This window comes from Sander lucioperca, unplaced genomic scaffold (genome assembly GCF_008315115.2).
Source record: "Sander lucioperca isolate FBNREF2018 unplaced genomic scaffold, SLUC_FBN_1.2 Unpl_27, whole genome shotgun sequence".
Classification (NCBI taxonomy): domain Eukaryota; kingdom Metazoa; phylum Chordata; class Actinopteri; order Perciformes; family Percidae; genus Sander; species Sander lucioperca.
Window position 1 is genome coordinate 1 of NW_023396319.1, and position 27500 is coordinate 27500.

General features: G+C 41.2%; 3 protein-coding genes and 1 long non-coding RNA gene across 6 annotated transcripts; 2 read left to right on the plus strand and 2 right to left on the minus strand.

The window, feature by feature from the left end:
- Positions 1–67: 67 nt before the first annotated feature.
- LOC116034124 lies at positions 68–1685 on the minus strand. Its single transcript, XR_004100985.2, has 2 exons — positions 377–1685; positions 68–265 (listed from the first exon to the last, which is right to left on the minus strand). It is a non-coding gene; the product is annotated as an uncharacterized LOC116034124 (long non-coding RNA).
- A 282-nt stretch (positions 1686–1967) lies between these two features.
- Positions 1968–5528, minus strand: LOC116034118 (serine/arginine repetitive matrix protein 1-like). 2 transcript variants are annotated; one of them, XM_035998863.1, is made up of 4 exons: positions 5298–5528; positions 3040–4282; positions 2817–3009; positions 1968–2466 (listed from the first exon to the last, which is right to left on the minus strand). In XM_035998863.1, the coding sequence occupies exons 1-4, from the start codon at positions 5363–5365 to the stop codon at positions 2075–2077; spliced, it is 1896 nt and encodes a 631-aa protein (XP_035854756.1). In that variant the 5' UTR covers positions 5366–5528; the 3' UTR covers positions 1968–2074. The 2 variants fall into 2 exon arrangements, with proteins under 2 accessions (XP_035854756.1, XP_035854755.1); XM_035998862.1 differs by having other exon boundaries at positions 2817–4282; positions 5298–5526.
- A 2168-nt stretch (positions 5529–7696) lies between these two features.
- Positions 7697–13440, plus strand: LOC116034117 (B-cell receptor CD22-like). The gene is made up of 9 exons (XM_035998861.1): positions 7697–7907; positions 8971–9234; positions 9744–10013; positions 10345–10605; positions 10947–11028; positions 11143–11203; positions 11778–11995; positions 12091–12157; positions 13375–13440. Exons 1-9 carry the CDS (start codon positions 7697–7699, stop codon positions 13438–13440), a joined length of 1500 nt encoding a protein of 499 aa, XP_035854754.1.
- A 7282-nt stretch (positions 13441–20722) lies between these two features.
- Positions 20723–24501, plus strand: LOC118494552. 2 transcript variants are annotated; one of them, XM_035998865.1, is made up of 3 exons: positions 20723–20846; positions 23565–23921; positions 24174–24501. In XM_035998865.1, the coding sequence occupies exons 1-3, from the start codon at positions 20792–20794 to the stop codon at positions 24449–24451; spliced, it is 690 nt and encodes a 229-aa protein (XP_035854758.1). In that variant the 5' UTR covers positions 20723–20791; the 3' UTR covers positions 24452–24501. The 2 variants fall into 2 exon arrangements, with proteins under 2 accessions (XP_035854758.1, XP_035854757.1); XM_035998864.1 differs by lacking the exon at positions 20723–20846 and having other exon boundaries at positions 23332–23921.
- Positions 24502–27500: the final 2999 nt, after the last annotated feature.

The window sequence follows — 27500 nt, forward strand, 5'->3', positions numbered from 1 at the left end:
GGTGCTGGGTCCGAAGATGGCTGACTGGCAGATGGGTGCTGGGTCCGAAGATGGCTGGACTGGCAGAGGAGGTGCTGGGTCTGAAGATGGCTAGGCTGGCAGAGGAGGTGCTGGGTCTGAAGATGGCTGGACTGGCAGTGGGGGTGCTGGGTCTGAAGATGGCTGGACTGGCAGAGGGGGTGCTGGGCTGTGTTCCTCAGTGGGGCTGCATACTTGATGTTCCAGTGCGCTATTGGCAGCAGAGGATTCCAAAGGTGGGTTATTTCTGAGAACAGAGATCTTCCAGTTAGTAACATCAGGGAGCGGAGCAGACAGGTAGGTACAAAACAAGAAACTAGACTAGATACAAATCTCAAAGGCTGGTGAAAAAGCATACTCAGTGGTAAGCACCAATCCGGCAGGGAGAGGAAAGTCCTACTGGCATTTGAAGGCAGATGATGGAGCAGGATGAGTAGCAGGTGCGCTGATTGGAGTTGGTACCAGGTGTGGGGAGAATCAACAGGGGGGGCGTGTCCTCACTCTGTGGAAAATGGCGGGAACAGAAACACAGACAGACAGACAAAAAAAACACACAGACACACACACACACACACCAAACACACGGCAGGCATAACAAAATGAAGAAATAAACCAAAACACATTCACACACACACACTAGACTGTCACCGTGCAGAAGTCACGGCAGGCGGGGGCGTGACATGAGCTGCCTCTCGACTAGCTACAACAATACAATGCTGCTTACTCACCATCTGCAATAATAATTCACTTTCATAATGTATCATATATTGTCAACTTTTTATGAGTACTTTTACTTTTAATGGAGTATTTTTACACTGTGGTATTGCTACTTTAAAGGCATACTATGTAACTTTTCCCTCTTTGGTCCTCCTACAGGTTGTCTCATTAGAACTACAGCTCACTCGGCTGTAGTTCTAATGAGACAACCTGTAGGAGGACCGAAGAGGGAAAAGTTACATAGTATGCCTTTAACTTAAAAGATAAGTATAAAAAGCTCCTTATGATAAAAAAAAACTTCTAAACAAAAGATACAATATACATCTGAATCAATGCAATGAAACAATGAAATGGGTTAGGCTGTTTACCTGTTATCATCATCATCATGAAGCATGAACCAAAAAAAGGAACATTCAGCAGCAGCAGGTGGGCTGGAACAGAGGCTCCTGTAGCGCCTCCTGGAGGGCACTCACCTTAGCAGATGCTGAAAAACTGGTCCATGCCTTTGTCTCCTCCAGACTGGATTACTGTAACGCACTTCTCATCGGGATCCCTAACAAAAGCCTGCAGAGACTGCACTATGTTCAGAGTAGTGCTGCAAGGATCTAGCCTGGTCCTACCAGACTCTCTCAAGTGTTAACTTCCTCAGCACCGTGGGTGATCGGGCTTTCTGTTCTGCCGCTCCTCGGATTTGGAGCGCCCTCCCCGACCATCTGAGAGCACCTCAAACTATTGAGACTTTTAAAAAACGACTAAAAACATTTCTATTTAGCAGAACTTCTGAGTTTTAATTAACCCTGCAAGTCGCTGCGCTGTCTATTTGTATTTTATATTGATGTTTTTACCATGCTTTTATGATCTTAACTGTAGCACTTTGAGATTTGCTCCAAAAGTAAAGTGTATTACAAATAAAATATATTATTAAATCTATTATTAAGTCTCCTCGGACTCAGGACCCACTCCACCTGTGATCCACTACTCTAATCCAGTGTTTCTCAAACGGGGGTACTTTGGAGAACTGCAGGGGGTACGTGACATTTTTTGCAAAATGTTTTTCAGTTACAAGACTGTAGTTACTTCTACTTGTACTTCTACTTTTTTCAAAGTTTTTGTCGCTGTTTCTGAAGTTTGTCACCTTTTTTTTGAAGGTTTTGTCGCTTGTTTTGACCTATTCTTGCCTTTCTTCCTTTACTTTTTTCTACTGTCTTTTTGTCTTTGAAGTTATTTTTTTAAAGATTATTTTTAGGGCATTTTCAGCCTTTATTTCTACAGGACAGCTGAAGACATGAAAGGGGAGAGAGAGGGGGAATGACATGCAGCAAAGGGCTGCAGGTGAGAGTCAAACCCAGGCCTGCCGCCTCTTTACTTCAGTTTTGTCAAATCTGAAATGTTTGCTGTCTCCCTCAATTACCTCTCTCTGTTTGATGCCATTTTTTTGATTGCTCTCATATTCTCTTAAATGATATATGTTAACAAGTCTGAGTTTGGGTGACCTGACTGGCATTGGCCCGTAGCGAAGATTTAACATATCTGGGCTATCTGAGTTGCAGCATAACTCAGAGATATTCTCCATCTTCTTCACATCTATTTCCTTTCTCTCTACCTTCAGTCTTTGCTTCCTCACTTCCCTCTCCAACTTAAATTCTTGTCTGTGTTTGTACAAGATCAGCTCCCTCCTTCGGTCAAGCAGCCGTTCTTTTTCTGCCATTTTCTTTGGATTTCTGAGGGGACCTGTAACCAACAGCATATGAAAGGTTAAGTCTGGAGTCCAGTTGTACACTCGCACCCCTCCCAAAAGGAAATAGGCAACATATTTGTTTTGTTGCAAGTTGTTAAAAATATATGTTGGCCTGGCGCCATAAGTGAGATAAGAGCTATCTTAGCTTAACTGAGTATGTTTCCTTTGTCCTCTATGATAATTAAATAAGATAAATAAATTAGTTTTTACATAGTGGTGTTGGACCTTTTACTAGTGAAGAAATTCAATACTTGTTCCACCACTGATCTACTGTGATCAAAAGGAGGCTATACATATACCTGTATGACATTTTATGTGACAAAACGTAAGTGTACTTTCTTACCATGACGCAGGAGGTAGCGCTCATCCACATGGGTTGAATGGATTTTCCTGGCAATGCGGTCTATCTTGCAATTGAGCCACCAAATGTTTATTCTTGAAAGCAGACCAAACGTTTTCCTCTCCTTCTCCTGGTTCTTTCTCTTCATCTTTTCACATCTCTCTCTTTCTCTTTTTAAACCCTCCTCCTCCAAACGCTGCTTTTCTCTTTCAATGATCTCCCTCTCCTTTCTCACACTCAGATTGATAGATAAAGGGCTATTAGCCCTTCTTTCTTGCTGCCTCCTTGTGGTCGAAGGCTCGTCGTCTTCAGAAGATGAAGATGTAGAGGAAGGGCTGTCACCACTTCGTCCGTCCTGCCTCAAGGTGTTTGAAGGGTTGAAATCTCCACGAGACAAAGGTCTCTCACCCCTTCGTACGTGCTCCCACCAGATGGTAGGCTGGTCAATGTCAATGCAGGGCAAATGGTTCTCACCAATTCCTCCATCCTGCCTAAAGGTGGTAGAAAGGTTGATGTCTACGAAGGACAAAGGACTTTGTTGTTGCTGCCTCTTTGTGGTAGAAGGCTCGTCGTTTTCAGAAGAGGAAGACGAAGTGCTCTCAGCCCTTTTTCCTTGCTGCCTGGTGGTAGAGGGCTTGTTTTCTGCACAAGACAAAGAGCTCTCGCCCCTTTGTCTGCTCTCCTTCATGATGGTAGAAGGGTTAGCGCCCACGAGGAACAAAGAGCTCACATCCTTTCGTTCTTGCTGCCTGGTGGAAGAAGGCTGGTCGTCTTCAGAAGATGAAGACGGAGGGCTCTCACCTCTCCATGCTTGCTGCCGTCTTGGAGTAGAAGGCTGCTTGTCTTCAGAGGATGAAGAGGAAGGGCTCTCAAACCTTCGTACTCGCTGCCTGGTGGTAGGAGGTTGATCGTCTTCAGAAGAGGAAGACGAAGGGCTCTCACCTCTCCATGCCTGCTGCCGCCTTGGAGTAGAAGGCTGCTTGTCTTCAGAGGATGAAGAGGAAGGGCTCTCACCCCTTCGTATTTGCTGCCTGGTGGTAGAGGACTTGTTTTCTGCACAAGACAAAGGGCTCTCACCCTTTTGCCTGTGCTCCTTCATGATGGTAGAAGGGTTAGTACCCACGATGAACAAAGAGCTCACATCCCTTCGTTCTTGCTGCCTGGTGATAGAGGGCTGGTTTTCTGCACAAGACAAAGGGCCCTCACCACTTTTCCTGTGCTCCTTCATGATGGTAGAAGGGTTGGTGCCTCCACTAGACGAAGGTCTCTCACCCCTTCGTCCGTGCTCCCTCAAGATGGTGGGAGGGTTGAGGTCTTCAGGAGACGAAGGTCTCTCACTCCTTCGTTTGGACTTCTTCGAAGAAGAGTCCATATCTCCTGAAGACCGAGGTCTTGCAAAGAATTTTAGTCCAAAAATGGATCTAAACATTTTCTTGATGATTTCTCGTTTGTATACTGGCGTTGTGAAACTGCAAGTACAAACACACAAACACACACAGCAATTACTTCACTGATCACATTATTGTTTCAAGCTGCACACTAAGCAGGTTATTTCACTTAACTAAACCTTCTGAACTTAAATAAACTGAGAAATATGTATCTGGTCACACATCATTATTGCACTGTGCTTGATAAAAAAAAATGCAAAAGGTCTGCCACAAATTTCACTTAGAATAATAATAATAATAATAATAATAATAATAATAATAATAATAATAATAATAATTATACTTATATTATATAGACTTCAGACTACAGTAATGTACTTTCAAATAAATCAATCAAGTATGAATGTATGTCAGACACATATACAGTACATATATCCATTGACATACTATAGCTGCAGCTAGCAGGCTACAGCAGTGACGGACTGGGATCAAAAAGCGGGCCTGGCATTTGCAACACACAGGCCCTATTTTCAAACCACACCAACCCATAGAAATAAAATTGGATAGAAAGGTCATTTCCAATCAAATCAACGTAGCAGAAAGGTGTACCATTGCAATGGTAACTATAAAGTTCAACAAACCGTGGAGTAGTAACGTTACGAGGCAGAGAGCCAGCCGCTAAATGAGTCAAATTAACTATATGCCATTTTATTTCTATGCACCAACGTCACACAAATGTCATAAAACATAAAAAAAAAACCCATAAAAAGCAAAAATGTGCCGACAACAGTTTAACATCTTAAAGCATCTGCAGACCACTAGATGGCGGTGCTACGACATGATCCGCTCCACTAAAGGCACATCCAGCACAAATACACCGGCTCGACGTTAAAGCACAGTAGCTAAGCTAGCTAGCTACATCATACAACAGCTCCACCAAAACACGGAAAGAGCAATGCACGGCCACAGTTCAAATGACAACAGTTTCACCAAAATATGCAGCTGCTAACGTTAATATTAGCTAGCTGAAGCAACACACTCTATTTGTTTGTAAAATAAATCACTTAATTTAACATATTATTCACCGGAAGCCAACCGTGCTATCTTTGTTTTCTCTCTCTTTTTCTCGGCTCCCCCCTTTGGTCGTTTCGTGCCGCGGTTCATTGTCTTTTATCGTGGTGGTGGTCAGTGATAATGGATTCGGCGCTAAAAAAAACATTTTGAAACTATCATAGACTTCTATTGTAGTTGCTCGCTCTCGCCGTTCACGGGTACATGGTACTGTAAACATTTCCATGGCAACAGCGACTTGGACCAAACAATGACGTCGTTGTAACGCTTAGGATTGTGGGTAGTGTCGTTTTTCTCCATATGATCGCGAATGAAAATAACTTTTTGAAAAATAACAAGACAAATTATTGTTAATATTTGATTAATATATATATATATATATATATATAAAACCATGTTGTAACCATGTTTAACAGGTTACAAGACAAATATTTATATATAAATAAAGTTTAGAAAAATAACAAGACAAATTATTATTTGATCAAATAATAATTTGTCTTGTTATTTTTCAAAACGTTATTTATATATAAAATATATATATTATCAGTAGAGGATGGCCAGTCCATCGCTGGGCTACAGTGAGAATGATAATATTAGACAATATTTCTACTATTAGTAAGAATAATAAAAATAATAAAAACACTACAATGAAAGCAGTATTTTCTACGACTAGCTCAAAAGACACCTTCACTGTAACACAACAAGACATTTCTGTTTTACATCAACAACCCACAGATCATTTTAAAACAGGACGTATTTAGTCATATAGTCATATAATTCACATGTGATCTGTGATAAGCTGCAGAATGTCACAAGTGCAGGGACTGCAAACCGCTTAGTCAATTTAAAGTGTCCTCGAGGGCAAGGAAACTACACATGCAGTCAATGTTGTGCAAATGCAATTTAGGCAACACGTAATGCAACATTTAATAATTAAAATTGTTTTGTGCAAGAGACAAAGTGCATTTGCATCTCCTGATCACAGACAGCACATCTGATAGCTGGAATATAACTGATAAAAATATGTATTTATTTGACAGAAACATGTGATGAAAGTAAATGTACTCCTTCCCCAACACAATACGGCTCTACTAAACAGAAAGAGTTGAGTAAAAAAGTAGTTTGAGCTCTGCTGTAAAGTGCGACTTACCTTTCCAAAGGGTTGTGTGGAAAAGGACTGGAACTCTGTGTGCCGCTGTAGAAGAGACTATCAGCGTTCTAGTTCTGTTGTTTTGTTTTGTTTTTAAATAAAAGCAGAGGTTGAGTCTACCGTTGCGCAAAGTCTACGTTCAGTTACGCGTTCTGATTCGTCGACTGACCGTAGACTCCCCCAATTAAATCGCTCCGTTTGACCGCAGACTACCAATTGGAAACGTAGGATTCGCCGACCGCCTACCAATCACACGCCGACATTCAAAGCTGAACCTGCCGCTGCGGTCAACGGAGGTCTCCGGTGATCGTAGCCTACAGTATTTCTGGTAAGTCTGAATGAAATAATTCTTAATAACACTCACGGCTTATATTTTTACTAAGCCTGAAATTATTAATTATTAATTACACGCACTGTTTGTACTGCCCAGTTGATTTTTTTGATCGTTTGGGAAAGCTAATGGTATCAACTAAAGCTAGCTATAAGTTAACTAAAAGTCCCGTTGACAGGTAACGTTAACGTTAAAGTTACCGCTAATCGTTCATTAAAATATTCTCAGCTGAGTCATTTTAAATAATACATTCAATTTTATTTCTTGTGTATCCACTACGGAATAATAGCGTACGCCGGTTACCTTAACGTTACTGCTAACGTTAGTTAGCTAAATGTCAGTGTCTCGGTCAAATCTCCGTCCTCGGCCTACGTTAACGTTACTCGGAGGCCTTTTAAATTAGGCTATTGTATTTGTTAAACACTAACGTTACGACAATATTTCTATCGAATAACGTTACAGTAGACCGGGGCGACCCTCCTCAGATACCTTCAGATTTCATTCATCATTCATTACCGTTACAGTAACGTTAACGTTACTAACTTGTCATGACAGACAAACCATAGTCTGCATAGTTTCCATTAATGCCATAATCACCGGTGGAAAAATCATGTTGTAGAGCAGGGATTCCCAAAGTGTGGTACGCGCACCCCCAGGGGTACGCGAGCTGCCACCAGGGGGTGCGCGAGAGGAAAAATGTAATGGCGGTCTGTTTTTTTAAGTGGGATTTTTCCATACAATAAAAAAACATGAACAGTAAACATTTCCTTTGTAATCGCTTTTATTTTAAATAAAAAAAACTATAATTTATTAGTTTTTGATAGAAACGTAGAAGAAGACAGCAGCTGTCTTCTTCTACGCACTGCTCTTCTTTTATGCACTGCAGCCGCTAGGCTACATGCGTGCCAACTCATTTCATTCATTCCATATATATATTATAAATATGCTTAACTGGCTGAAATCAGGGAAACTGTCAAGTGGGACGTCTTATGATAAAGTTGTTAGTCACAAAGGAGGAGAGGGACCAAGAGAGAGTGAGGATTTGGAGGCAACAGAGACGGAGAGAATAGAGAAAGAAAATGAGCGGGAGTCAGAAGATGCGCCGGAGGAAACCGAAGAGGAGGGAAGGAGATGGCAAAAAAGAGGTGATGAGGGTGAACACCAGACGGGGAAAAAAAAGAAGGAAATATGATGACAATTATCTGGGTCTGTTCTAGCAAACAGCTGTCTGAAGCCGTCTTATCTCCGTCGTCACCTGCACACGAAACATGGCAATTTAAGTCAAAAGCCCCTTACATTTTTTAAAGTAAAGTTGGAGGAGTTGCAGAAAAGCCCAAAAAAAAAAAGCAGTTTCATTCATGCGTTGGGTCTACGAAAGACGCATTACGAGCTTCATATCTGCTCAGTTACAGAGTAGGGAGAAAGGGGCTGCCGCACACAATTGCTGAAGACGTGTGTTTGCCAGCGGCCAAAGAGATGGTGGAGTGTATGATTGGAGAGAAAGAGGCAAAAAAGTTGGACGTGATTCCTGTGCAATTTAATTCAATGTACTGTCGTTCTAATTTCCATAACCGTTGTGTTATGATGATGATGATGATGCTAGCTCCACGGTCATTTAATAGGCTTAGCCTATTGCTGCAATGTTTCTTTTACGCGGCTGAAAATAACCGTGCTTTCTGTTACTGAGCCTGTGTCTGTCACTTGTCCTCTTAAAAGTGGAAGCTATTGGTAGCTTTGTTGCATTATATTGAAACGTTGTTGATGTTGTTATTGTCATGCGTGTTCTGGTTATTTGCGCATGATTAAACATGAGTCTTTATATGGCGATAAAACAAAGCTTTGTTGCGGTTTTTTTTTGAAGTGGGGATTGGGGGTGCACCAACCCGGTTGGGACATAGAAGGGGGTGGGCAGGAAAAAAAGTTTGGGAACCGCTGCACTAGACCATCACCTGATGTTCCTCCGTACTCTGCCCACTGACGTTGTGAGATTATGGTTTGGCTCCCAGGTTCAGGAGTCAATAGGTGGAGATGGACATCACAGCTGTAAAATTAGAGTTCATGTTTCAATATTCAACGGACGATGAGAGAAACGGGCTCCACTAACCCACCTTACTGTATGTCTAATGTGTATTTCTATAATTATCAGCTATCCAACCTGTATTAGAAATTTAAATGGTCATATTTTGTTAACAAAACACAGATGTTTTTCTCTTCTAGATGCTCCAAAGCTTCCCTCTGTGTCAGTGAGTCCTTCTGCTGAGATAGTGGAGGGCAGTTCAGTGACTCTGACCTGTAGCAGTGATGCTAACCCAGCAGCTACTTATACCTGGTTCAAGGAGAATGTAAAGCTCAGACCTCCCATTGAAGAACAACAGCTGGTCCTCACGTCCATTCAGTCCTCTCACTCTGGACAATATACATGTAGAGCTAGGAACAGCCTGGGCTCTAACACATCCAAACCCATTTCGATTAAAGTGAAATGTGAGTGAAACTACTTTATTTAAATAATAGTATAAATATAAATATAAATATAATAGTAAACAGTTTCTTCCAGATGTTCAAAAGCTAGGCAATCAGTTTCAAACATATTTTTAGGATATTTCATGTTTTAGCACATTCAAATGTAAGATACTCATTGGTTGTTACCCCTCCCCACACACAACACACACAAACATGTTGCAGCAACTCCAGTCTGGTTGAGGAAAAGGAGAAAAAAATTATATAAAATCACATCTCTGTTTACTCCACTGTGTCTCAAACCAAGAGTCAAACCTTCAAAATAACACAGCGTATAGAATGTAGAAACAGCAACGTCAGCTGCTCAGTCCACCACTTTGGTCCTAATGAAAATAGCTTCAAAAGTGATTCATCTGTTGTCATGACATTTTTAAAAAGCTTTACAGATCTAGAGGGCTCTTATATTCTGTCACTTGTTCAACATCTGTTAGAACTAATGACCACTTATTGCCTACCTATGTTTTCTCCTCCAGATGCTCCAAATCTTCCCTCTACGTCAGTGAGTCCCTCTGGAGAAATCAAGGAGGGCAGTTCAGTGACTCTGACCTGTCAAAGCAATGCTTATCCAGCAGCTAAATACACCTGGTACAAGAAGAATGGAAATCCAGAACTTCAACCTCTCAGTGAAAATACATCGCTTGTCTTCAGCTCCATCCAGTCCTCTGACTCTGGAGAGTATTACTGTACAGCTGAGAATGAGCTGGGGAGGAGGACATCTAGATCCATCTCTATTGATGTGAAATGTGAGTGAAACAGTTTATTTAAAATGAATGAGCTTAAATCTGTCCAGTCTTTACAGGAAAATATTTGTACTGATCATAACTACTTTCTTCAGCTCTAGTTCTTGCTTCCCATTCACAGTCTTCTGATATTCACTGAGCAGCTCCAGGAGATTTTAGGGGTTTTGTGCTGTTTTAGGACTCAAACATCACACATCAATGTAGTCAGACCACCTTCAAAGTCTAAAATGCTGATAGACACAGCTACACAGAGTTAGTAATTTAAATACCATGTGTTCTTCTGTAGTGAGTCACCTTTAACCTAGAGTAATCTCTGTTAACACATCTCCTCCAGATGGTCCAAAGCTTCCCTCTGTGTCAGTGAGTCCCTCTGCTGAGATAGTGGAGGGCAGTTCAGTGAATCTGACCTGTAGCAGTGATGCTAACCCAGCAGCTAACTACACCTGGTACAAGGAGAATGAAGACTCACCAAAAGCATCAGGACAGATCTTCACCATCACTGACTTCAGAGCTGAACACAGTGGGAATTATTACTGTGAAGCCCAGAACAGAAGAGGACGTCAGAACTCCACCTTACATCTGACTGTTGTGGCAGGTAATCATACTCCCACATGATCTTAACCTTCCAGTTCTTTATCTATGCATCTAATGACAAATATATGTCAACATGAATACATTTGCAAATTAATTGTTTGCACAAAACAATAGTTACTAATCCAGAGGTTTGACATTTATAAAAACTCACATTAACACACATTGTTGGAAAGATCATTTTTACATTATAGGACGTTAAGCAAAACTACAGTACACATGAGTCATTATGTGGAATGCATCTGTCTGAGGATCTATGATCTTATGTCTAATTATCAGTTGCTAAAGGACCCAAACAACTTGTAATTCCATAATGAATCGTCTGGTTTCATCACTGTTTCCCAGGTTCTATGAAATCAGTAGCTGCTGGATCCATCACTGCTATTTTCCTGGCTATCATATTCCTCTGTGCCTTCCTATTTATTAGGTGAGCAGTTCAGTTTTACTGTGATTACATTCAGTGATGCATCCTAAATTCATTTAGTCATTTAGAGATGTATTTTGATGATTAATTTGATTGTTTATTCATTCTCCTTTCCAGAAGAAAGAGGTCCTCAAAACGAACCACCGAGCCTGGAGAGAGACCAGACAACCAAGCTCAGGTCAGAAGAAGAGTTCAGTCAGAGTCCTCTCTCACCTGGAGACATTTGAATAATGCTTCATGTCCTCTGCTAAATTATAAGTTGCTGAGACAGGGACACTGTATAAAATAATATAAACCTCTCCATCTACACAGACATGATAGGGTTTGTAAATAAAGAGGATTTAGACAATCCTTGAATTGTATTTCCCTCTGCTGGTGATCAGTAGGCATTACACCGACAAAAACAGAAGTGACCTCAAACCTGTGGTTCACTTTTTGGCTTTGAAAACGAGACTTGATCCCACAACAGAGAACATGAAATAAATGTTGGAACCAGGAATTTGTAGCGCCTGGTGAAGTATTTGTAAATTCACTGGAATTGCAGAACAAGCCCCTCACCTTTAACCCTGCAGATGCTTTACAGAATACAGGTATATTCAGACAGACAGTATGAGGAAAATAAGGTGTCTTTTTAGAATTAAATATAATGTAAACATGTTCTAGAAGAAACCCAAAACACAGGTATGAACCTAAAAAACAACCTTTAAACACTTACCTATGTAGCTGAGGACTCTTGTCTATGTTACCTTCAGGGTTCAGTGTATGACAGCCCTTCAGCTCCAGTCCAGAGAACTCCAGCAGAGCAGCAGGACGACCATTGCTATGCCAGCGTGAGCTTCTCTAAAAACCAGGAAGATGTTCTCTACTCCAACATCAGGCTAGTTCAGCCCCACAGACACAAGGAGGAAGAGGAGGACGAAGATGTGGAGTACACTACTGTCATCTTTAAGAGTGCCAGTGCTATCAAAGAGTGAGTCAATCAGAAAATATTTTTATTCTCACCGTTTTAATGTTGTTTTTATATTGTGGGTTTTTCATTCTCTAAGTGTGTTTTTTCATTCACAGATCAGGAAATCAAAAGGCTGTGGAGGATTTATCTGAACTGTACAGCACAGTCAGCAAACACCCAAGAGTTTGAACACAACACAAATCTGTGGTCTCTTTAAAGGGCCGGGTTGGTAATGTTGAAAAACTAGCAAGATTTGAAGGAAGCATCTCCTCGGTGCTCCGTCTAACCCCTCCCCCTGCCCTCTGGGCTCCCCCCCCCACACAGACATGCACCCCCGCCTCACTACTTTAGACAGTGTTCAAGCAGGTTAAACACACATTTATGACTATTAGGATTAAGTTTATATACTGTATTTTATGCATTTTTATGACATGCAGCATTGGTCACTTTTCTAGTGTCATCAGTTAACAGCTGGTAAGCTTGTAATTTATAAAAATACCAATACAGAATTTGCTTAAAATGCAATAATTTACTGCTAGTGTTAGCGAATCATCTTGTCAAGTACATTTCTCTGTATATATTACTTTATCACAAGTTTTCTACTCAATGCAGAAAAAGTCTTTAGTCAGCTATTTATTTCAGCTGGACTTGTAGGCCTGTATATTGTTAGGTAGTTTCATTTATAATAAAGCATTGTATTTTTTAAACTACATGTGTTTTGTGTGCAAAAAATCTTAATTTGTAAAGCAGTAGTCTATATCCTTGGAATTCTAAACTCTGGTGGATTTCTGAGGACTATGGTTAACTGCTCCTCAGATCTCTGCAGGGTAAATCCAGACAGCTAGCTAGACTATCTGTCCAATCTGAGTTTTCTGATGCACGACTAAAACAACCTTTCAACGTACACATGTTCCACCAAAACAAGTTCCTTCCTGAGGCTATTTGGCAGTCATTGGTTTAAAGAAATGCCAATAAACCAGAGCACGTTTTTCTCCCATCCCATAATGCTGTGTGGACTAGCCAGACCCTCCTCCACAGTGCTGTGGAGGAAGGTCTGGCAAAGCGAGACTAAGACAGAACTGACTATACTGAAGGGTTATAATTTGTTGTTAATTTATGAGTTCATAAAGAGAATTTATATGTAACTTGATTAGTTACATCTTTCTTCATATAAACCACCGATGTGATGCGAACTGATTTAATGAGCCATTCGCAGTTTCACTGTACCGGCCGTGTGTACTTAGACTTGCATGGCTTAATCTTTGAGACAAGCATATGTTTCTTGCAGGATCAACCAGGTAGCCCTGGGGACCTTTAGTACATTTTAATATGAAATCTAACTCTATCCAAATTCCGTTCATGAGGCTTTTGTCTCTAATTTTGTTGACTCTTGTCCTGAGTATGAGGACATCTCAGAGACTGCAGCACAGACAGAAGACCCAGAGGAGCAGGAAGACCTGGTGTGAAGGTCAGACAGCTTTGAGTCTGCTGCATGGAGGGAAAAAAGACTCAAAATAATTTCTGAGGAATAATTCACCAAAACTTATTTGGTTTTCTTAAGATTCAGTTGAACCTGGATGGTAACAAAAAGGACAACATTGAAGAGGATACATTTACCTCAACTCCAACAGTTAGCATTGTCAGTTTTCAGAAGCAGCAGCAGGTAGCAGATGATTTGAGTGGAATGCAGCTTTATTTGTACCTGTGCAGCTACATTACATAAGTTCAGGATTTAACTTGCAATGCAAAATGTTATTTGATGTAATAAATTGCTTTTAAGAAATATTAATCACCCTGTCACATGACACCTGTCCTGCCAGAGAAAGCCAGTAAAGTCCAAATATTTCACAGCATGTACAGTATATATTATATAGTAGCCTATATTTCAACACTTAAAAATTGTCCTCTTGGACAATTTAGAAATCTTTTTCTAAACCTGCAAAATTCTACTTGTAACTGCTTTACATAATTGCATTTTATTTTGCATCCCTATTATCCTTATTTATTTATCAAATATTTTTTTCCAATTCTGAATGTTTTATTGTCTTTCTATATTTCTTATGATTGTACTTCCTGTGTTGTTGTTCTGTGTTTGTCTTTGTAATCTGACTCGATGACATTGATAATGAGAGTCGCCCCTCAATGATCTTGCGAGGATAAATAAAGGTTGAATGAAAAAAAAAAAAAACATAAGTCCAGCTCTGTCACACTTTGCTAGTTGAAACATGTTCTATGTATTTCAGTGGCTGACTCAAATCAACCTGCAGCTTGCACAGCAACTGTGTAGTTTGAACATCATGTCAGTTCCCCTCTCACTGCTGCAGAGGGCGGCGGTGTGCAAACAGTTTGGGATTTCAGCTTCAAGCAAACTCTTTATTTTTCAGAATAAAGTTGTTTTATTAATCAGCAATGAACACAAATAATAATAAAATATGTTTAATTGCTCTGACTTATTTCTCACTAGCTCATTGTTTGTCCATCTGTATAACTTGTCACCATGTAATCAACTTTTACTCTGGTGGTAATGAACAACCTAAAACAACAACTGCTTCCTGAAATAAAGCTGACTCACCAGTTTGCTTTGATGAGACAAGAATTGAAAAGAACACAAAAACAAGATCACAAACATTTAAAGCTTTAGTGAGTAACTTTTTGATATTAATGAACGTCCGTTACATTCAAGACATTAACAAATGAGTTGCTACAAAGCTCATTAAGACTATCAGCTCCACACAACTCTCTCTGTATTTCTCAGTATGACTATGTTCAGAAGATTGTGGCGTCCCGTGACTTTCCCGCACAGAAAAAAGGGATTGTTTGTTATTTATTTAAGGGGCCACTGGAGGAGTTTTGGGACCTTTAGGCTAAAAAGACTTTACCCTCTCCTTGCCAGTAATAATTTTTCTATGAACCTCCAAAATGACTTGAACAATCATGACCCTCCCATTATGTGCTAGCTTGCCCTTAACAAAGAAGTACAGATACCATTTGATTTTTTACAGCCATAACATATAGAGTTAACCTCTGCATTCTCATCTTACACATCCCACTCCTCTGTTATGGTGTGGTGGCCATTTCAGTAGATTTACTCACTAACATTGTTGTGGAAACACAATAAGCATGGAAACTAAATGCACACTTCCTGCATTACTGCATTACTTCAAGTACTAAGTTCCTCCTCTAGTAAACTAGTATTCACATGAAATAAAACAATAAAACATTGAGACCATTCAGCAAAGGACGCTGGGATATAACCAATTCAACACTGGTTGCTATGGACTTGTCACTAGGCTTTCTCAGACGTATATTTAGCACGTAGGTAAAGCTGCCGAAGCTGAACATTATATTCCACAACGTATATGTTTATTTTTAAAGCAGATTTTAAATTACATTGTAACAATTTAACAATTCGCCCTTATGAAATCCAATCTCGGCACGGCTGTCTTGGAACGCAATAGATAGACGCTTAAATTCAACTAAAATGTAACAGTGAACAATCAGTGTTGGACCTACAGTCTGTTGAGATGCCTCTCCAAACTCACCATGAAACGTTAAGACACTTTGAGAAAAAAGATCCGCATTTTGCCGTAATCCAATGGCACGGAAAAAAAAGTAATCCACAGAGATCAGTAGATCCACAAAAAGGGTCACGGTGTATCCAGCAAGGCGTCACATTCACCAGCCAGCTCCAAACAGGTGAACGAGGCCTCTCCACTTCGCTGTTTAAACAAAGTGGAATAAACGTATAAAAGTCCAAATCTACACAAAACCCGCAATCAATTAGTAAGCTGACATCACATGTATATACATGGCATTTAGGAAACCTTTATTGCAAGGTTGGCACGGCAAGATGTCCAGACTAGTGCAACAGTAACTTTCGTTTTTTGCGTCCTGCTGCTCCCATCATCAGCCAGGTAATATTTTTTTACTAAAGTAGTATATGAAATCTGATGTATTACCTATCACCATTTAGTTGTTTTGTGTTATTTCAGATATTTATAAAATATCTGGTCATGCCAGATATAATTAATTATTCCACTCATTTTTTAAACAATGCAATTACCCGTTTCAGCCACCAGGGGGGCAGTGCTCCCTCTGCCCCACAGCAAACTCATTGGTCAGACCCATCTGGTAGCGAAGGAGGGCCGAGACTGAGAGCTACATGGATAAATATGCACCAAACAAGCCACTTTTCAAATTTTGCTGTTGTCATGAATACAAAAGGTGGGTGACCCCCCCTCCTAGACTAAAAAATGTTGGGTGACCCTCCCCTCAACAAAGAATAAAAAGACATGACCCTATTTTCCTCCGGTGGTCCATTCCATAAATACCGAACGGTCCCTAATTACCTCTTCTGAAGAGTCCATCATGTTTTTTTAATCATCCGTGTCCTCCTTGGCTACTAGCAACTGTGTGGAGGAGGGGTGGGGGTGGTGTGCAATCACGGAAGACTTTTATCATGTGGGCGCGCTGACAGTGTTGTTGTCATTACTTAGAATTCCTCGTGGAGGTGGCAGAACCACGCACTATAACTTCAAACTTTATCTGTTTCTTATTCTTCCACTGCAGCGCCACACTTTAAGGAAAGGGCTAATTTCATTCTATGAAAAGTGTAACTTTGGAAGATTTCTACTTGATCTTTCTAACTTGAACCGCTAAAGTCTCATATTACTTTCATATAAACACAATACGGGGACTGGGGTCTGTTTCAGGAAGGAGGTTTAACAAACTCTGAGTCTAACCCTGAACTCTGAGTTGATTTACCCTGAGATGGGAAACTCTGAGAACAACCACAAAGAAACTGGTCGGCGGAAATACTCATGCGCACATACAGCGAGTTTGAACATGTATTTCGTTAAAAAAGCAACACAGCGGCTGCTGTAAAAGAGAGAGAATTGGTGTGGGAGAACATTGCTGCTCGAGTCAATGCGTAAGCATTGACAGTGTATTCATTTCATATTTAATCACAGGTAACCTATAATATTACTGGTGAAAACTGGAATGGTATTACACCTATAATTTCATTTAGGTGCAATCCTGCGGAGATGAATCCCTATGTAGAGCATAAGATGGGTGGCGTTAGTGATATTAGGACGGATAAGGTTATGTAGCCTAGGCTGCATAACAGACTGGGAAGAAAAACGATACCGGTCAATAGAAGTTATCTGAAAATTAAAATGTCGGGGCTTCAATATCATCTCCCGACATATAACATCCTGCGAAGTAAAGCAAAAGTAATACAGCTTCTTCATCAACAGGATGGTCGACAAAAGGAAATGCTATGTTTTTAGAAAAAAAAACTTTTTATAGTCTGCCTAACATGGTTAATAAACCAACACAATTTTTTTTATTCATGCCGACAACAAACTGCAGTAAAATGCGCCTGATACAGACTGAATGAATGAATGAGGAAATGAAAGGGCGCTGTGTCAGAGGGAGGAGACTGAGAGAAACTCGGGGTTTCTTGAAGAAAACCTGCTCCCGACCAGGTTAGGTTCACAGGCTCAGTTACCATAGTAACTGACTCTGAGGTGAAGTTACCTCTCTTTCTGAAACAGAAAACCCAGAGTTTCCCTCATCTCAGGGTTAACAAACTCAGAGTTTTCACTAAACCTGCTTTCTGAAACGGACCCCCAGTCATTTTGTGTCCATCATTTACATTGAAAGTATGAACAGATGGAATAAAATGCAAGAAGTAAAGCCTGTCTCAGTGTAGAACCTGACTATTGTTCAACCTGGTCTTACAGAATTCCATAAAATGAACACGGCCCCTTTATTCATATGTCAGAAAGCGTGACAATATCTAAAAACATCTCATTTAAAGTTTGGTTGTCAGGTGACTGTCATGAAGGTTGTGGAGAGGAATAGAAACCAGTCCCTCCAGGCAAGCACAGAGAATATGGTGTGATCTTTATTCTCCATGCCAAGTAGCTCTTATCCTCTGCTGGCACCCCAATGTAAACTAAATACTTCTAAACTATAGGCCTAATTTGGACCTACCTCAATTAAAACTTTAAATAATGTTGCTTAAGGCTGGTTGTAGAATAGCTTCATGATATAATGCATATAGGGTTGTGTGTAGGTCTTGTCACTGTTTGTGAAAGATGAGCAATAGATTGTGGCTGATAATGTGCTTCAGTCTGGCTGCATATCACTTTGTTTATGTTGTTTTTTTATTGTAAGTATATATCAGCTGTATGATAAAACAATGTGTCAAGTGTTATGTGTGAAGCATTTGAACTCAAGGCAGAAATCCCTCTGGGGACAATAAAGTATCGCCTGCAACATGGTCTCCATGATATATTAAAAATGAAAACGTTGTCGTAGGACTATAGCAAAGACATCGTTGGAAACTTCTCAACCTGGAGAGTAACATATGTCAGTCTGAAGAGGATACATTACTCCTGCTTTGAAATATTGACCTCTGAACCTTGAACCCAGTACATGTTTGAAGGCTTGTCATTTAGCAACAGAAGGAGCTACACACATAGGACCAGCTGTTAAGGTACTACACACATAGGACCAGCTGTTAAGGTACTACACACACATAGGACCAGCTGTTAAGGTACTACACACACATAGGACCAGCTGTTATAGAAGGTACTACACACACATAGGACCAGCTGTTAAGGTACTACACACACATAGGACCAGCTGTTAAGGTACTACACACACATAGGACCAGCTGTTAAGGTACTACACACACATAGGACCAGCTGTTAAGGTACTACACACACATAGGACCAGCTGTTATAGAAGGTACTACACACACATAGGACCAGCTGTTATAGAAGGTACTACACACATAGGACCAGCTGTTAAGGTACTACACACATAGGACCAGCTGTTCTAGAAAGCTCTGGACCTCATCTGTCATGTTGATATGGTCATATGGTAATAAGCTATTTTCACCTATTCAACTATTATATTTTTAAAATCTGATGACACCAGTGTGTTCCCCATCCCAAAAAACCCCAGGGTGTATCCAAAATTCTACACTACCAACTTCTAATTATGAGAAATATACCAATATATTTAAAAACTACAACTCCCACTATAGACGGGCCCCAGAACCTGTTACCAAACTTGTGCACTTGTAGTTCTTCCGGGCTGGGTGGGGGGACATGTTCAACTCCTGTGTTTCTGCTGTCTGCCGTGGCTGCTGGCTCCATTCCATTTCAGCTTGCCGCCGCCGGCCGGCCGAACACACAATACATGAGACAAATACATGAAACTGTATTTTATTATTATTAATATCTTCATTGTTTACATCCTCAAATACAACGTTAGACAAAAACATCAATATTACGAATATTATGTATTTTTTATCATCCGCCGAGCGGCACGTACCACGTCACTTCCGGAGTTTTCCGCGGATTTTTTTAAACGTTATTACGGTGCATAACTTATATATATATATATATATATATATATATATATATATATATATATATATATGCATACTTATGCACACCACATACACACATACTCACACGTTATGCATGTGTGTGCAAGTGACGTATATATGTATGTGCAAGTGACATATATATGTTTGTGCAAGTGACGTATGCAAATATGCGCCATTGAAGTATGTATGTATGCGCAAGTGAAATATGTATGTGCAAATGAAGTATAGATGTATGCACAAGTGAAGTACATAGCGAAAGTGAAGTATATACGTATGTATGCGCAAGTGAAGTATATATGTATGCGCAAGTGAAGTATGCATGAATGTGCATATGACGTATATGTTGCATATATGTGCAAGTATATATGTATGTGCAAATGAAGTATATATGTATGCACAAGTGAAATATATAGTGAAAGTGAAGTATTTATGTATGCACAAGTGAAGTATGCATGTATGTGCAAGTGTTTAGTACCTGTATATATGTATGTGAAACTGAAATATATATGTATATGCAAGTGTTTAGTACCCGTATATATGTATGTGAAACTGAAATATATATATGCAAGTGTTTAGTACCAGTATATATGTATGTGAAACTGAAATATATATGTATATGCAAGTGTTTAGTACCAGTATATATGTATGTGCCTAGTGAAGTAGGCTATTAGGCTTAGGTGGCTTCTCATACCCAGGCCTTCATTTTAATAAACCATATTTTAATAATTGAATGCATCGTTTGCAAAACAACAGTAAGAATAATTTGTTCATTTCAACTGGAAGATTTACAGACATTTCTCTGCTTACAGCAGGGATCTTCAACAGGGGGTCCGGGGCCCCTAGGGGGTCCTCAGAGTCAATGCAGGTGGGCCTCGAAATTATTGTTAGTTTTTTAAAGTTTTTTTCAAAAATTAAAAAGTCTTAATCCAACATATTATTAGTAAATATAAGTCCCCACTGCTTACTGGCCTATAGGTAAGGTAGTCACCTACAGATACAGTTCACCCTAAGGATTCACTGTGCCACATGTATGTTTACCATCAAAACATGATTTATAAAATCAAGCCAACAATTATTAGGCTATTTGAATAGCAAAAAGGTATCTATAAAGGCTTTAGGCTGCCTTACAAGTTGTTGTAGACCTAGTTTAATATGCAACATATAGTAGGAGGTCCCTCTTTCAGTTAAGGGGTCCTTGGCTAAAAAACGTTGAAGTCCCCTGGCTTACAGTATGCATATTAATGATGTAAAGAGGAAGGAAGTCAGGACACCACAAAAGATGCACATTGTCTTCAAAGACCACATCCTCCCGTTTTTAATGTAGACATGTTTACTGTGAGTTACTGAGACACAGTATTTCTCATGTATGTTATCTAGCTGCTGATTTAACAGAGACCAGAGGAGCAGCTATGAGTTTAACAGCAGCAGCGAGTGGATTTGTTGTCTTCCTTCTCTCTGTTCAAGGTACTGTAGTACACATCTACATTTACAGTATATTGTAAGGCCTAAGATTCTTAATTGACGATTCTCTCTCTTTTAAGCCTCAAATTCAGCAACTTGTGAAGAAGTTGAAGCTGAGGCTGGGTTTTTATTTCAGAAATAAGTCTTGCTTTTCTTTTGATGCAAAAAGGAAACTTGTTGCTGCTACTTTTATGTCTGTGTTTGACTATGGTGCTGTTTTCTATATCATCTTCCTAATGCCTTCACTTCTTAGATACTGTATACCATGGAGCATTGAGCTTCATAATGTATCTTTAGGCCCTAACTCACCATTGATCCCTGTATGCTAGGGTTGGTTGGCCTGCTTTGTCCATCTGTAAACTTAATCACTGGCATGGCCTTTATATTTACATATATATATATATATTAGTGTTTTATGTATACATTGAATTGCAGGGCAATCAGAACCCTGTTGTGCCTGCCTGTCTGTATCTGCACCACGGCCGCTTTCGGCTCGACGGCCAGTTATTTTATTTTGCAGCAAACGCGTTGAGTTGGGGTCACACTCAGGTCTGACTGTTTGAGTGTGTTCTCTGTCAAGAAGGTTATGTTTTGGGCTTGATTTGTTTGTCTGTTGGTTTGTTTGTTGTCTGTCTTTAAGCAGGATTACAGATGTGGTATATTGACATTCTATAACATTCTATACACTTTGACTTAAGAGCATTACTATTTAAGACACTACACAGAAAAAAACACTTTTTTTTTCAGAGCTGATCTGAATCACAGGGCGGATACACAAATGATCTTTTTCCTTTCATTAACATTGCAGAAAGGGCATTTGTGCTACATTTATGTAATGTCTGAAAAATGACTTTCAGACTGGTAAAATTCACACTGCATTAGCATTGTGAAAAAGGGCATGGCTTGGTGGAGGTCTGTGCTCTCAGAGTTGTCCTTCTAGTTTCCTGTGTTTTCATCCCATTTTAAATGTAGGACATCTCTGCACACAGTTTATCCAACGGAGCCACCTAAACAAGCCAACATTATTAAAAGTACACCAAATGTTACCAGTCTGCTTGTTTATGTGTGTTACACATCCGTGTTTGGTTAACAATAACAGGCATGTATTTGTTTCTCACACCTCAGTGTTCTGCATTTCTTTACAGTTTCCGTTCTACAGCAGCCTGACCAACGACAAAAAAATCAACCAAGCAAAGCAGATTCTTTTTTTATGTGTGTGTATCTGAGATCTCTGTCCAGAAGAGAGCAGTCCCAGGAACAGCTAACGTTAAAATACTCTCAGGTCTGTAAGAGAGGACCAGAGCTTTGAGGAATATATATATATATATATATATATATATATATATATACACATGTATCTGCACCGTATATTAGTATCTTGCTATTTCTCTCTCTGAGACTAATCTGTGTGTGTTATCTACATGTCACACTATCTGCCCTCCCCTCAGTGTTCTGCATTTCTCTACAGTTTCCATTCACACTCTGCAGCAGCCTGAGTGACCACAGACAGAAAAGCAACCGAGCAAAGCAGATTCTTTTATTTCCGCACACTTCACCCTTCTAATATTAATCTTCTGCTTTTTATTTTGTTCACAGGTTCAATACATTGCTGTTCCTTCACTCCACCCTCTGTATGATGTCCTGCCTCAGTGCACCTAGAGATTAACTGCAGAGCAGAGATCATGTGTTCAGCTGTGACTGTTCCTTAGCATTATACATTCTCATGTAAAGCTGAATGATATGCATATTTCTCCATTCATCTGTTCACTTTCGCATAAACCAGAAATAACATTAATACTTTATTTATATATCCATTTATAAAAACAGACATAGGAAGTCCCCAACAAAGAAGTACAAATATAGATCATTTCACAGATATAAACATAAACATCCTGAATCACCCCACACTGTAAATGCAAACATGGTATTTAATTAAAAATAGTAAAATAAAAAGTTTTATCAACCTGCTATTAACACTCGCTTTTAGTAAGTTACTTGTACCAAAGAATTTCTAATAAGGGAAGAAGTTGCACTCTCTCGTTACTTCAGGCTTCTGAACTGGTTGCAGTTCCACCAGAGTTCCATATAGGGGGCGCTCACAGGCCAGTGCAGACTGAATGGGACTCTATGGAGCTATACCCCTCAAAATCCACTTTTCTCCGGATATAATTTTTTGTCTAGTAATTTGAATGTTGCATTCAAAAGGGGAGGCTAAGAAAATACACACTGCTGGGTGTTAGATTTTTAAAACAAACACCAAATGAGTCAATGGCAGAATAAGCTGTTTGGCATTGGCAGAGATTTGGCAAAATTTTCATGGGGGCAACCCACATACTCAGCACTGCTGCTCATCCCACAAATGCATGTTCCTTACACCATTTGAAAGGGAACTAAACAGGCTTTCCAACAGTATAAGATTTATTGCCAAAAAAGAAAGAAATAATCTACCAAACACAAATTTCCTTACTTTTTGTGCTAAGTTTAGTTAAGATAAAACTGCAGTAAAACAGTCTAAAGTTGGTCCACGCTCCCCGACCCAAAAACAAGTTGGTACTATCAGATTATCTTTGTCTAACACTGACTTAAAGTGGGACGGCATGAGAGCAGAAGTAGTTTTGGGAAATGTAGCTTCACACACTGAAGCGCCTTCACTACATGTAAGTCTGTCTCCTGATGTAGTTCTGAGTCTGATTGTGCTTCCTGATGTTCTCTGTGTTACAGTGATACAGGGTCAGGATGACTGGGGAGTGACTTACACCTCTACTCAGATCTGTGCTGTTAAAAGATCAACAGTGGAAATACACTGCAGCTACACATACCCATCCTGGTGGAAAGACAGTTATACTAGAGTTGAGAGAACATTATGGTTTACTAAAATGAATTATTATCAACCTGTAGATCTAACAACAGACTCAGAATATTCAGGTCGTGTGCAGTACAGTTATAAAAACAAGGACTGCACTCTGAGAATCTCAGACCTGAGAGAGAGAGACTCAGCTGTGTACAAGTTCAGGTTCATAACAAACCAACAACGTGGAAGATATATCAGTTCACCTGGAGTCACTTTGTCTGTCACAGGTAATATTTTCATTAATATGTTAAATACTTCCAAATACACCAACACAGTACATTTAAAAACACTGAATATGTTGATAACGATCAATCAGTTTGTGAAATTACTTTTAACAAAAAATTACAGTTAATAAATAAATACAGTTACTAATTGCTTGCTGCTACTTCTAGGAATTGTAACTGTTATGGTGATGTGTATGTACTTTTTGTTTTTTTTAGAACCTGTGATAAAATATTGTTTCTTGTTCTCATGTCCAGCTCTGCAGGTGCAGGTGATCAGAGTAACAGTCTATCAGTCTTTTACCGGGGCAGAGCTGAAGTGTCACAGCAGCTGCAGTCCAGCTGGTCATCTCTCCTACGTCTGGTTCAAGAACAGAGAACACATTACCTGGGTGGAGACATCTACTTATAGAACCTGGTTTAATCCCACAGACGTCTTCTCCTGTGCGTTGAAAGGACATGAGAAGTTCCCCTCTCCTTCAGTGTGTGAGTTTACTGTGTCAGGACACAAACACACTGACATTACAATACAATGACAATTTCAGACGTAATCTCACTGGAGTCTTCTGATTCTTAATGTAGGTGCAGCAGGATTATTCATAGAAGCAAAAATCACTCCAGTAGTAGAAATATTCAGATATACTTTATGTTCTGATGTTACATTTCAAAATTCTTTCCTATTATTATTTCAGGACGATTTGAACTGTAAAATATGCTGTTGCTTCATGTTATGTTTAATAATTCTGTTATTGAGATGCTCCATTACTTGATGATTTATGATGTCATGGCCAAAAGCTCTAAACTGCAGTTAATTGAACAGTTTTGGACTGAAACAGAATCCATACTGTCAGCTTGTAAGTTTGATTTTAAACTTTAAAATGGAGTTTCTGAAGATTTATTCATGACAGTATTTATGTTAGTAAGGATAAATCTGAAAACCATTTGATTATATTCACATTTATTGTCATAAGGTTCACTCCTTACCCACTTATCCACAACAGAATCAGCAGAATTATTTACAAAACATAACAAGGAAGTTTCTCCGGGAACCATCACCTTATCGTGGTGGAGAGGTTTGTGTGTCCCTATGAACCTGAGGGCTGTGTTGTCTGGAGCTTTGTGCTCCTGGTAGGGTCTCCCAAGGCAAAGTGGTCTCAGGTGAGGGGCCAGACAAAGAATGGTTCAAAAACCCTATGAAAAAACGAGGTAGAGATGATGTGACCCTGCCCGGAGGAAGCCCGGGGCCCCCGTCTGGAGCCAGGCCCAGATGGAGGGCCCGTCAGCGAGCGCCTGGTGGCCGGGTTTGCCACGGAGCCCGGCCGGGCACAGCCTGAAAAAGCTACGTGGCACCTCTCTCTCCAACCCATGGGCCCACCACCTGTGGGAGGAACCGCTGGGGTCGGGTGCGTTGCCACATGGGTGGCAGTGAAGGTCAGGGGCCTCGACGGACCAGACCCGGGCAGCAGACGCTGGCTCTGGGGACATGGAACGTCACCTCTCTGTGGGGGAAGGAACCGGAACTTGTGCGGGAGGTGGAGCGCTACCAGTTGGATCTGGTGGGGCTTACCTCTACGCACAGTCTCGGTTCTGGAACCATACTCCTGGATAGGGGTTGGACTCTTTTCTTCTCCGGAGTTGCCCAGGGTGTGAGGCGCCGGGCGGGTGTGGGGATACTCACAAGCCCCTGGCTGAGCGCCGCTACGTTGGAGTTTACCCCGGTGGACGAGAGGGTCGCCTCCCTACGCCTGTGGGTTGTGGGGGGGAAAACTCTGACTGTTGTTTGTGCGTATGCACCAAACAAGAGCTCGGAGTATTCGGCCTTCTTGGAGACCTTGAATGGAGTCCTGTATGGGGCTCCAGTAGGGGACTCCATAGTTCTGCTGGGGGACTTCAACGCGCACGTGGGCAATGATGGAGACACATGGAGAGGCGTGATTGGGAGGAACGGCCTCCCTGATCTAAACCAGAGTGGTTGTTTGTTGTTGGACTTCTGTGCTAGTCATGGATTGTCTATAACGAACACCATGTTCGAACATAGGGATGCTCATAAGTGTACTTGGTAACAGAGCACCCTAGGCCAAAGGTCAATGATCGATTTTATAATCGTTTCATCTGATCTGAGGCCGTATGTTTTGGACACTCGGGTGAAGAGAGGGGCAGAGCTGTCAACTGATCACCATCTGGTGGTGAGTTGGTTCAGGGGGTGGGGGAAGACTCTGGACAGACCTGGTAAACCCAAACGGGTAGTGCGGGTGAACTGGGAACGTCTGGAGGAGGCCCCTGTCCGACAGACTTTCAACTCACACCTCCGGCGGAGCTTTTCGTGCATCCCTGTGGAGGCTGGGGGCATTGAACCCGAGTGGACAATGTTCAAAGTTTCCATTGCTGAAGCTGCGGCGGGGAGCTGTGGTCTTAGGGTCTTAGGTGCCTCAAGGGGCGGCAACCCACGAACACCGTAGTGGACACCGGTGGTCAGGGAAGCCGTCCGACTGAAGAAGGAGTCTTTCTGGGATATGTTATCCCAGGGGACTCCGGAGGCAGTTGCAAGGTACCGAAGGGCCCGAAGGGCTGCAGCCTCTGCCGTGAAAGAGGCAAAGCAGCGGGTGTGGGAAAAGTTCGGAGAAGACATGGAGAAGGACTTTCGGTCGGCACCAAGGTGCTTCTGGAAAACCATTCGCCACCTCAGGAGGGGAAAGCGGGGAACCATCCAAGCTGTGTACAGTAAGGATGGGACGCTGCTGACCTCAACTGAGGAGGTAATAGGGCGGTGGAAGGAGCACTTTGAGGAACTCCTAAATCCGACTAATATGCCCTCTATGGTAGAGGCAGAGCTGGAGGATGATGGGGGATTGTCGTCAATTTCCCTGGTGGAAGTTGCTGAGGTAGTTAAACAACTCCACAGTGGCAAAGCCCCAGGGATTGATGAGATCCGTCCAGAAATGCTTAAAGCTCTGGGTGTGGAGGGGTTGTCTTGGTTGACACGCCTCTTCAACATTGCGTGGAAGTCGGGGACGGTGCCTAAGGAGAACCTCAGGTTGAAGAGGAACAATGCGGATTCCGTCCTGGTCGTGGAACAACGGACCAGATCTTTACTCTCGCAAGGATCCTGGAGGGAGCCTGGGAGTATGCCCAACCGGTCTACATGTGCTTTGTGGATCTGGAGAAGGCGTATGACCGGGTCCCCCGGGAGACACTGTGGGAGGTGCTGCGGGAGTATGGGGTGAGGGGGTCCCTTCTCAGGGCCATCCAATCTCTGTACGACCAAAGCGATAGCTGTGTCCGGGTTCTCTGCAGTAAGTCGGACTCGTTTCAGGTGAGAGTTGGCCTCCACCAGGGCTGCGCTTTGTCACCAATCCTGTTTGTAGTATTTATGGACAGGATATCGAGGCGTAGTCGGGGTGGAGAGGGGTTGCAGTTTGGTGAGCTGGGGATCTCATCGCTGCTTTTTGCAGATGATGTGGTCCTGATGGCATCGTCGGCCTGTGACCTTCAGCACTCACTGGATCGGTTCGCAGCCGAGTGTGAAGCGGCTGGGATGAGGATCAGCACCTCTAAATCTGAGGCCATGGTTCTCAGCAGGAAACC

Coding starts and splice junctions, on each gene's coding strand:
- LOC116034118 (XM_035998862.1), bottom strand. CDS start 5,365: ATGAACCGCGGCACGAAACGACCAAAGGGGGGAGCCGAGAAAAAGAGA. Junction 4,283..5,297: donor GAGAAAACAAAGATAGCACG/GTTGGCTTCCGG, acceptor TTGTACTTGCAG/TTTCACAACGCCAGTATACA. Junction 2,467..2,816: donor GCGCTACCTCCTGCGTCATG/GTAAGAAAGTAC, acceptor TGTTGGTTACAG/GTCCCCTCAGAAATCCAAAG.
- LOC116034117 (XM_035998861.1), top strand. CDS start 7,697: ATGCTTAACTGGCTGAAATCAGGGAAACTGTCAAGTGGGACGTCTTAT. Junction 10,014..10,344: donor CATCTCTATTGATGTGAAAT/GTGAGTGAAACA, acceptor CATCTCCTCCAG/ATGGTCCAAAGCTTCCCTCT. Junction 10,606..10,946: donor ACATCTGACTGTTGTGGCAG/GTAATCATACTC, acceptor ACTGTTTCCCAG/GTTCTATGAAATCAGTAGCT.
- LOC118494552 (XM_035998864.1), top strand. CDS start 23,441: ATGAGAGCAGAAGTAGTTTTGGGAAATGTAGCTTCACACACTGAAGCG. Junction 23,922..24,173: donor AGTCACTTTGTCTGTCACAG/GTAATATTTTCA, acceptor TCTCATGTCCAG/CTCTGCAGGTGCAGGTGATC.